Genomic DNA, 12,064 nt, shown 5'->3' with positions numbered 1-12,064 from the left:
AATTAAAACTATATTAAAAATAAATATATAAATATTAGTAACATTGTTCTTGAAATACCTATCCGCGATTTTTAAGTATTTTTTATTTTTTTGTAGCTTTTTGAGTTAAATATTTTTTAATTTTGAAATAATATTTTTAATTAAATTTTAATTTTAAACAATATTAACCATAAGTGATCAAATTTAATTACACGTTAAATGTAAAATATCAGGGGCATGGTTTAAGAAATTTTCAATTTTGCATAGAAGACTTGTGGTTAGCATATAGCCAATCACAAATATATCTTGTGTCGTCGATCCACGTTGATGTGGGTTACAAGGTCGACGGCCTCAGCATTTGGTCATAGTGAAACTGAAAATTTTGCTTGTCCGCACTGAAGCTTTCACTAGATAGCCAACAGAAATAGAAGCTGACTATAGACACATCAATAGATTACTATGAATAACATTACAATTGTCAACCTTTGTGCTTTATCTAGTAGCATTTTTTTTATACTTAAGACATACCTTGAATAAGATTTTAATAAAGTAGAGTCCAAAAAAATTCTATACTATAGTTATAATATAAATTAAAATAATTTTCTATCTTCTTATACCTTACAAACGTGATTGCTTGTTAGGTAGATTTTTTAAAATTTTAATTTTGCCATTAAAACTAAACTTTATTTAGTTATTTTTATTCGTTTTTTATTGTTCGTCGTGTCAGTTACAGTTCAGTTGGCATGAAAAATAAGGACTTCCAGAAGCGATACGAATAACAACGTAGCATAATATAATGTTTCGGAAACAATAGAAATACCTGAAGATTTAAATAAGCGCTTGTCTAATGTCGAAGAGCAGGCGTCGTTATTTCTCTATAAAGAATGTGCAAAGCAAAACTATAGCAAAATCTCAACTTTTAAAAAACATTAATAATTTGCACAGTATTCATGAAATATACACCGCTTTAAATTAACTTATCATAATTTAAAGCATTTATGTTTATAAACACATAAGCAAACAAATGAAATCATATAAAAACATACGATCGATTCAACGGTAGGCCAACTTCAGGGAAAATATAACATAGATACTAAAATGAAATTTTGTACTAAATTATTAGGTATAGAAATAAATAACTATAAATAATTTTTCATAATATAAAAAAATATTTACAACTATAATTAGTTTATTATTTAGTGAGAAGTAATATTTTTTTTAAGAATATAGTAGATGTAATCAGACACTACTTAATTAACTGTATTCAAATTATTAAAGCCATAAAAAAGATATTTTTACAGAACACTATTAATTAATCAACGTCACTTGAGAATAATTAGTAGTAAGCTTTATCAACATACTTAAATTGTGTACAGGCGTTTAATTCTTGGTTACAATTATGTTGTAGTTAAGAGTATTAAAGATACTATCCTACTCCATTACACAAGTGAATAGATAATTTATAATATTAAGTATTTCAAGTAATAAACAGCTTAATAGTAAAACAGGTTACTCTTAGTTAACAAATTTCTCATAAATTTTTGAATTCAAAAACCAGAAAAAAGCTATTAGCATTAATAAAATTTAGTGCTACACTATTATTTATCATTATTTATCATTATTTTCAATTAATTATTATGTTAACTAACTCGTAAAATGTTTTTGATTAGTAAAAATAATTTGTACTTTTGTCATTAAAGCTATTGACGTTTAATCATATTTGTAACCTAAAAAGATATAAATTATTGAATGAATAAAGCATTTATTTAGTATGTTAATAATACAAGAAGTATTCAAAACATCCGAATTGTATATACGTAGGATTGACCATAGATAAATTAGTGTGGAAGTGTAGGTCTGTAGGTTTACAACCTACAAATTATGTTTATTATGTAATAAAAACACTATGCCATTTAGAATTGTACACTCTTCGAATAAAATAACTTAGATTTAGTTTAGGATCGAAATTCCTAAGAAAATATTTATATTTGTACCTGTTAAAAATATTATAATTCATTAGTTTCACGAAATAACTTCTTTGGCAAAAATATATAGTGTTAATAAAGTACAAAATATCATGACAAAATTAAAAATATGTAGCTAATATTTTTAATTAACATTAGTTAAATTAAAAAAATTTCAATAAAATTTTTTTTTTAAAATTACATTTTTCAACTGTCCAGCAATATTTAACTTGAACTATTCCAAACTTGGTAAGACATTTTTTTTTGCTTTAAAACAGTAAAAATATTTAAAACCGTACATTTAGATAAATTTTTTTTTTTATTTCGTTGAATTTTGCAATTAAGTTATACATATAATATCAGTAGTTAGATCACAACATTTAGCTACACATGTAACAAAACACCCAGCGAGGTGTATGATGTGATGACTACAAAATTACAGTATAATTGGCATTAACCTAGTTTTAAAGACGGTACAAATGTAATGCACATATTTTTGTATTCTTTTTAGTATTATACAACAAAAGTGATGATTTATGAAAATTAAATGTTAAAATAAAAGGTAAAAATGGTCTTTTGTAAGTTACATAATACTATTGAGTGTACTTTAATGTCTTTTAATTTAGTTTAAGCTGAATTGAGAAAAATATTAGCGCCTACATAAACACATACGAACTCAAGGGCTTATAGGCGATTAAAGAGTACATTATTGTAATGTCAACCTTGCTGTATTTTATTTGTAAGTAAAAAAAAAAATGATTTTTATCATAGGCTAATACTGTGTTGCATTAAACAATAATATTCCTCTTTTAAAGGCACAAACAAAAATATAATTATAGACGGTATTATAAATTTCAAAATTGCATATGAATTCTAAATAATAAATGTCACTTTTAACTGAGATTTTATGTTTAAAAGAGGTAAAACATAATGTAGATAACATATTACGATTTCTTTTCGAACTCTAAAATCTATGTATAATTATAATAATAATAATTGTTGTTTCAAAATTTTGAAAAAATTGAACATAATAATTTTTTTTATTTAGTCATAAATAATCAAAAAGACATTTTGAATAAAGTCTAAGAAGGCAATAATTATCAAAAAAAAAAAAAAAAATTTAATTTAATTATAATTGTATTAAAAATTATAAACGTTGTTAGTTAGATATTAAATACTCTGTATAGTCTAGATTCTATTTGACTATATAGTTTCGTCTTTATTAATTTCAATCTGTTAATGACTTTTATTTTATTTTATTAACTTTGTAAATTCTATAGAAATCGGTTGTGTATTGAATAGGAAAGGTCTTTAATTGAATTACGCAACAACGTATATGATGAATACTATGGATCGTTCGAAACATATTAAAATTCTATGACATGAATAAGTTCTAACCAATTTTTTCACTCAAATAAATTTGAATCTAAGAATAATTAAAATTTCGATGTTTAGGCATTTATTTAAATTAATAAAATAAAAATGCAATAGCAGTTGAAATATGATATAGAATTTTACACCACGTCCGAATAGTCCGCGTAGGATATCTTATATATGTTAAGATTTGCTCGATGGTACATTCCGATCTCAGTGAACGTACAGAAAAAATTATATTTTTTCTAGTACTTGACACACCAACTCCTTCGGTTTCGGAAAAAAAATATATTTTCTTATAGTATTATATGGTTGGACGACAAAGAAATGTTAAACGCATAAAGAGTATTAAAAATAGAACATGAAGAATCGTTATGACTTAAACGTATTAATTTATTGTATTATTATTAACACTAATACGTGTTGATAATTGTCATATATGAACACTACAAAACTACGTTTATCACTTAGATGTCAATTATTATATCCAATTTTAATGTATTCTGTCCAAAATGATTTAATTTTTAGACAAATACTCATAAAGCATGTGAGGTTCTAGCTATTCCAGTTAAACTTTTCTCGACTTACATATTTTCGTTTTAGATTTAACATTATAACCTATGAATTTATGATTATAACTTAATACTATTACAGTATTTTATTAGACGAATACAGTTTTTTGTACTAAATGTTTTTGTAATACAAAGAAATACATCGACAAAAATAAGTCAAAATTATATAAAACGTAAAAATATTTAAATATAGATAGAAACAGTCAAACAAAATATAAAACAATAATATCTCAGAAGAAGTAATAATTGAGAAGTGTCAGATAAGTTGGTAAAACTTAAATATTTTACAGAAAATATGATAAAAGCAGATAAATAATATTTCTGGAGCTATAGATAATACGTTTTGCACGTAATAATATTGTTTATTAAAAATTAATTTAAAAAATATAGATTTACTCAGTAAAGTTATAATTAAAATACACAAATGTTTTGATTCTATACAAAAATACTACTTAGATTATTTTCAAATATTCAATTTAGACAAGTTTATGAATAAAACCTTGATTTTATTCATCACATTATCATCATTTTTTTTATAACCTCAATTTTCTTTTAGGTACTCACCAATATCTCATCGTCTATTTCTTTTGTTTGTTCAAGGTAGCGAAACGTACACACTACTGTTATTGTCAAATTTGACATCGTATAAAGAAAGAATCCGATTGCATACGTGAAGTTTAAAAATAATTTTTATAAACTTTAGATAAAAGAAAAATAATTATAATTATTATTTTAATATACTTCTTTAAATCTATATAAATATAATAACCTTATTGATAAAATTCAAAACGAAAGTGTGTTTAAAGTGTGTTCACTAGGCTAAAATAAAAAAAAACAGTGGTTCCTAACTAGACTGGCAATACGAATTCATTATATATGTAGATAAGTATAAAGATTTCCGCCTTAAATAATTAAAAGAACACGTTCCAGTGAAATGTTTTCAAGTAACGTCCACTGACCATATAAGCCTATAAACCAGAAAGTATATGTTATGTTTTTAACAAACTCATAAATACTAAACGAGAAAACTACCAGCGTATTATTCCGTTCAAACATAAATATACGTTTAAAAAATTGTATAAAAAAGAAAAAATTTCCTAAAATTAACGCAATTGAAAACCAGAGAATAAATACAATAGACTTCTGTAACAAAATTTGGCATTTAAAATTAATTATGTGTTTTCAAATGTGTCAACAATTAGTGTAAACCATAAGAAAGACTACTTGTTTTGTACACACGAAAGTTTGTAAAAAATTAGATTACCCTATTATATTAACTTAGTATAATTTTTAAGAATTTTTAAAAAAATGTAGATTTAACGTACTTAAATTGGTTAATGTTAACTATTATTCTGTAACTATTTTTATTAAATAGATTAAAATCACTTATGATAAATAAATATAATTTTCTCAAAATAAAGCTATATATTAATAAAATCCAGGAGGTCGTAATAATTAACATACTGTACTTCTTAGAAACATTGATGAATAAGAGCATAATATTCGAAATAAATACAAATAGTGGTTAGTAAAAAATGTCAATTCGTTTTTAAATTATACGATATTACGCATAAATATATTTTATTTTATTTAAACAGGACTATTTTTACTTGAGCATAAAAATCATTATTCATACAATCGGTTTTTAACAATGTTTATTAAAATTGGTACTAATGGCTCTTTTTAATTTTCACTAAATAATAAAAGAAACACAAATTTATTCTTGATGGTATTTAATTGATAGTGCGTTGTACTTCATAAAATTAATGGCGGCAGTCAAAAAGCATGAAAGTAGATACTGATTTGTTTGAACATATTATTTGAATCAAAAATTTTACTAATTGTATATCATAGGTTAAAGGTATTTCTTTTCAAAAATACTATAAAATTCTTGTACAAGATATATCATCAATAATGATGGTAATCATTATTATATAATAATCAATCAAATAAGTTTTGACTAAAGTTAATTAAAAATGAGGTTATAAATGTTAAAGGGGGGAGACATTGTATGAGAAATAATAACAAAATTAATAAAGATAAATGAATATATATAATGTGCTGGGAGGGTTGTGCTTAAATTTGCACCTGGCAAACACAAATAAGCGTCATACTCTTACAACTGTTTACTCGTCAATGGTAAATACACACACACACACACACACACACACACACACACACACACACACACACACACACACACATATATATATATATAAATTGTCGATCTATCATTAAACAAAACAAAAAAAGCACCTGGTAAAACAATGATAATGACTTGAAAATATAACGAAAATAATATTTTCACAGATCATAATAGTTAATATTAATCCAGTTTAAAAGAAAAATATAAACTAAATATTTTAGTAATTATAATTTCTCAATTAACTACGCTTCTTTTATATACTTGATTTCATTTATAAATAGTATATACAGACTAGTATTCGATAAGAAAGTTTAAAGAAATATTTCACTATATAATTTCATAGATTAACTCTAGATTAATTTTTGGTGTAATTAAAATCAGAAAGTTATCACTTACAAAAATAATTTGATAATATTTCAATCATCAAACAGACTTATACAACTTGAAGTATACATTTTAGGTTAAAATTGGGCATTAAAATAATTTAATATGTTTTGAATGGATATTAATTGACGATGATTAAAGGTTACTTTTAGAAAATAAATTTTTGAAAAAAAGAAAACAGACAAATTATTTTAAATCATTAACATTGTAAACAAAAAGTGATAATAAATTAATTTTTTTAGTAAAAAATGTGCAAAGATTACTTAGGTTTAATTAATATTAAAAGTTTATTGAACATTTTATCATTTTACTTCATCAAATTATTTATAATTTTTACGATTTTTTAATAGTACTTCTTTTTAGCACAAAATATTATTTTATTAAAGTTTTATTAATTTTATGGTAAAAAAAAAAATGAAAATACGGTTAGTTTATAATGTTACAATGCATTTTGAAAAATTAATAGAATTATATATGTGATAAGAATAAAAGTCTTCGCTTAAAGTGAATGTAATACAAATTAAGTATTATAAATGTATTTCACTAATGACGTTAAATTACAGTTAGTTACAAGCTAACATTATATTATAGTCAAACATCAACAATACAATTTACTCGACACTTGATATTAAAAACCAAGAATCGAATGGAATTGATTTTGAATGAAAAAATTAGTTGAAAAAAATATTAAATTACAATGAAGCTCACAATAATTGACATAATTAATATGAGATTAAATCAAACGCATTAATCAACAGATTTGTGAAAAACCTCGTATTTATATCAAAATATAATAGAAAAAAATTAATGAAATCCATAATTCTATGGGATAGACATAATTTTTTTTTGCAAAATACTTAATTGTAATCTGCGCTTACTCTATCAAAAAAAAAAAAAAAATGTGTTTTATTGTGGTATTAGTTTAATGTGTTAGTCAAACGGTAAATCATTTTTTAGGTCTTGTAACCAATGTACAAGTTAATACACATATATTTCTTTAATTAAATTGTTGTAAAAGCATTGTCTTATAGTATTTGATATTATCAAATCAGAAATATTATTTCAAATTTATATCACAAATTTGACATTTAAAACTATGTAATAAAAAAATAATAAATGTAACAAAATAAACTTACCGATCGAAGGTGACGATGGAAAATTAGTACTATACACAGTAGGCGGTGGTGATTGACCAGCCTGAAGTGCAACATGCTGTCTTCTACGGTTATACTCTCTGCGAGGAGGAGTTATATTTTTGTATCCAGGAGGTCTATACCGTGCTGACTTAACATTAAATTGATGTACACTATGTGCTTTATAAATGCCTATCAATGGGCTTGGTGCCGGTACTGGCGTAGTAGGAAGTCTAGGTAACGAGTTGGTGCTAGAAGATGAAACCGATTGATGCTGTTGTAAGCTTCTAGGTAATGTCGTCGATTTATTGTGATTATTTGACTGCATATTGGTAGCACCATCATCGCTCTCGGCTGCAGAATCTCCGCTATCTGGAACACTGTCTCGTCGCCGACCATTTCTCCAGATACGATCCTCGATGCTACCACCAATACTACCACATGATCGCACGCGATCTAATTGTTCTCGACTACTGTTGGCACTCTTAATTAATAGATCACCTGCGGATCGTCTTTTTGCTGCAAGTGTCACACAACTTTCACCACTCGATGTTAAGCGTGTTCTTGAGTCGGACATCATTAACGTTGATTCAAAACTACCTCTCCAACTAAAACGTTCGTTATCGCTTGCTTCTTGTCGGGCTTCTTCAAGAAGTGGATCGTGTGACTTAGATCTGGGTAATGGAGGATTAAACTCTTCTTCTCCTTCGTCTTCTTCTTCCGTTGTGGTTGATATAATAGATGATTTATAGGCATGATGAGGTCGTCTGTGGTGTTTAGATGCACGAGGTGTACCTGGGTTCTCAGACACAGCATGCATAAGAGCTACTAGTCGACTACCAATATGAGTCATCACTTTGGTAACTAGGGGTGGCGAGCTTCTTGAAGCTGACGAGTCAGAACTCGGTACATCGATACGCTGTAATGATGCCATTAACTTTTGATATACAAAGGCGGTATCTCGATTTTCATCTTGAAGTCTGGAACCCGTTTCTAAATCGGAGCTAGTGTAATCCGAAGAATCGTACGAGTCACTCCATGTATCTTCACTGCTTAAGTACTCAACAATTTCTTTTACCTGTTCATCTCGAATTCCAGGTACCGTTTTCATTAATCTAGTTAACTCTGATTCGAATTTTACTAATTGTGGCGGCTTGCTCATTTCGCCAGGTACTTCTGGATCCGGTTGATTAGCTAACATTGTTTTGAAGAATGCTCTCATTTTTGACATCATGAGATTTGTTTCCTCGTCTGAGCTCCAATTATTAAAACTATCTGTTCTTGTTAAACCATCTACACCGCTAGGTTTTTGTATAGTTTCTGTAGGTGTGTTTACTGTAATTTTTTTTTCTTCAACAGTTTCAATAATTTCCTGTAAATTTTCATCTAGTACATTAAAATTAATATGATCAATAGTAATTGTACTATCCAGTTTTTCTTCAGCTTCTATAATGTCTAATGAAGATATCGTAACAGAAGATCTTTTCTTTTTTTTACCTCGTTTAACAGTGTCGAATTGGCCGTCATTTTTATCAAATAGAACAGTATCGTCATTTGAATCTGAATTAGTGGATGAATCTTCATAGTCTAATTGTAAGTCAACTTGTTGTTCGGATTCTGTAAGATTGTCTAGAGAAGAGTGTTGTCGTCCCGTTCCTCTAGCTCGAACCAAACGTTTTCTTCTCTGTTCGGGACTATGTTCAGGACTGTCACTTCCTACACTACCATCGGAATCCGGACGATGAAAACCCATAAATTCACTAAGAAAATATCGTTCTAGTCGTGATCCAGCAGTCTCAGAATTTAATTGCTGAGGCTCAATACTTTCAAGAGATTCTAAACCTTCACTGATAACTGAACTTGTTTCAGAATACGCATCTGTATTTCTTGCATCTTGATCTTTTTCACCACAAAGTCCAAAAAAGAAATATTTTTCTAATTCAGTAGGGTTATTTCGCTCAGGTTCTACTTCACTTTCTTCGCAGCTTTCTTCCACAATTGTATGAAGAGTGAAGTCTAACTCCGATCTCTTGTACTCAGGTTCTTCTTCAAATAACATTTCTCCTTCTTCCGAAGATTCGTTTTTAAAATCATCTCTATCCAAATCTTCTACCCAAGAATCGTCATCCGCTAATCCTTCTTCAAGTGCAATTACTGCTGAAAGTGTCTCACCACCTGTTACTACTTGAACTTCGCTATCATTGGAGGACTCCGTAGTATCCAATGTGAGTTTGAACCCATCATTAAGATTGTCAACAAAAACTTTGTCAGACATTTTAGTTGTATCGTTTGCTACTACAATATTAACAGATGGTTTATCATTTTGCGTAATCATTACTAAACTAGTATATTTTCCAGAACTAGTAGTGTCATCTACTGGAATTTGTTCCATCGACTCAGTGCCAGAAAATTCATCTGAAGTAGTACCGTTGGATTTGACTGTATTAGTAATGTCAAGAATACTAGATAATTTTACATTACACCCATCGTCTTCATCTTGACTAGCATCCGGGCTATTGTTGACGTCATATGACATAGCGGCATGAGTATCTGAGTCTTCGGAGTCGTCAGATGTAGAATAGTATCCACCTGTAAAGTTAGAGCCATCATCGTCCATGTCATCAATTACGACTGAAGTTACCGCTGGCGATGATTTTGCATCTAAGTTAGCAGTGCGAGTCGCGTACATGGCGAGAGGCACACGTTCGTCAGCCACTGTAGGTTCCGGCATCCGATGGTTGTGGTCGTCTTGAGCACTTATTACATTTGAATGATTGTAATCACCTTGGTGCTCGACGCACCCACTATCCCGATCTCGAAAGTACTCAGATAATACGTTTGCAAAAGCAGCTGTAAGCGTGTGTTGCGCACGCTCCCGCGGTATTACTATCGGTACGGGCACAAACACGGGGAACGGCAACACGACCGGAACGAACGTTGTGTGTGCGTCGGATTCACTCCGCTTACTACCACCACTATTTGTTATTAGCTGGTTGTTGCTGTAGTCTTTACCGTCATTGCCACTACTACGGTCACTAATATCGTTACTACTACTATTACCAGGATCTACGCCACCTGTCGACGACTGTAGTTGCCGATGGTTATTATCATCGTCCGCGCCGGCCATGAAGTAGTCCCAGTCACAATCATCATCAGCCGATAGGCTAGAAGATGTATGCCGACCACCGCCACCGTCATCCGAGGACCAGTCTGGGCCATTTAAAAATACAAGCTTATAGTCTTCTTTTACGCGACTGCTACCATTATAACTAAATAAAGCTGGCAAATTTTCTTCATAGTGTGGGTTCCTTTTTAAAAATCTTCGACTTCGAGGTGGTGTTACACCTATAAAAAAATTAATATACAAATAATAATATTTTAATATGTTCTATCTGATATATAAAGTGTTCTAATGAATATTATGAAATCAATATTAAATATTTAAAGAATTAATTTTATGGTAAAACAATTGAATTATATGCAAGTGATTAAGTTCTTTAATGAGTTAATAAGTTTTTTTAAATTAATCAGAAAAGTACCTACCTAAGACTACATTTTGAGAGAAAATTTATAAACTAAAGTTATACTATAATTTTTTACTTTCAAATTTTTCATAAATCTATTAATCTATAAATCTATTAAGTGATTAGTAAAAAAAATAGAACAAAACTATAATATTGTGGTTTTATTTTTATACAAATTACAATTATTATTAATAACTTTCATTAAACAGTTATTATTATTTTTTTTAGAATTAAAAAAAAAAATGATAAAATAAGCTATAAAAAAAAAATTATACCATTTAACTATCAGATATTTAACAACGATGAAGTTAAGCTGAACTACCTTTGATAATAACTCGCATGGCCGTGAAACTGTTACGAGTACTTAATAACTAATAATTCGGTTAACCACAATTTAGAAAATACAGATATTTTTCAATAATGTAGTCAAGAACAGGAAAAAATGAATATAAGAACACTAAAAACTAGTCAATTAAATAAATATTTTTTTTTCATTTTCGAAAATTTTATTTAAAAATCAAAATTAATCAAATTTTGATCCAAATATAAATTATTTAAATTACTCATAAGTAGCCATGTGATAATGATTGTAACACGTACAGCTCTTATAATAGTTTGTTCTTAAACATATAGCAAAATAAAACATAAATTAGTTATATCTTCTATCCATTAAAGCTATTTTTTTTAGATAATTGTAAAAAAAAATATTACACAGAGATTAACTGTTAGAATTCAATAAGAAACAAAATACTGACAAGTGTTATAAAACAAAAATCTAAATTTTGATTTTGATTTTCCTACAACATAGAAAAAATAAGAAGAGTTAAATATTCAGCTATATAAATACTTTTAAAATTAAAAATTAGTCGACAAAAATAATAATGTATCAATAACTAAGTTTCTAGAATAAATTTATAAATAATATTTTATAACTGCGTTGTGACAATATCTTTGTAAGTATAGTAGTTATATAATATTTAATGAGTTA

At 27.8% G+C, this 12,064-nt stretch overlaps 1 protein-coding gene across 1 annotated transcript in view; it reads right to left on the bottom strand.

The window, feature by feature from the left end:
- The window catches only part of LOC126896666 (uncharacterized), a 30,646-nt gene that overhangs the window by 4,975 nt on the left and 13,607 nt on the right, over positions 1-12,064 (bottom strand). The window contains exon 5 of the mRNA XM_050669619.1: positions 7,556-10,897. Within this exon, the coding sequence (XP_050525576.1) occupies positions 7,556-10,897 (3,342 nt within the window). The remainder of the gene's footprint in view (positions 1-7,555; positions 10,898-12,064) is intronic.

The sequence above is a fragment of the Daktulosphaira vitifoliae genome, unplaced genomic scaffold (assembly GCF_025091365.1).
Source record: "Daktulosphaira vitifoliae isolate Bord-2020 unplaced genomic scaffold, ASM2509136v1 Scaffold_1, whole genome shotgun sequence".
NCBI classification, from domain to species: Eukaryota; Metazoa; Arthropoda; class Insecta; order Hemiptera; family Phylloxeridae; genus Daktulosphaira; species Daktulosphaira vitifoliae.
Note: the sequence above shows the minus strand (reverse complement) of the source record. Positions and strands in the feature narration are given on the sequence as shown.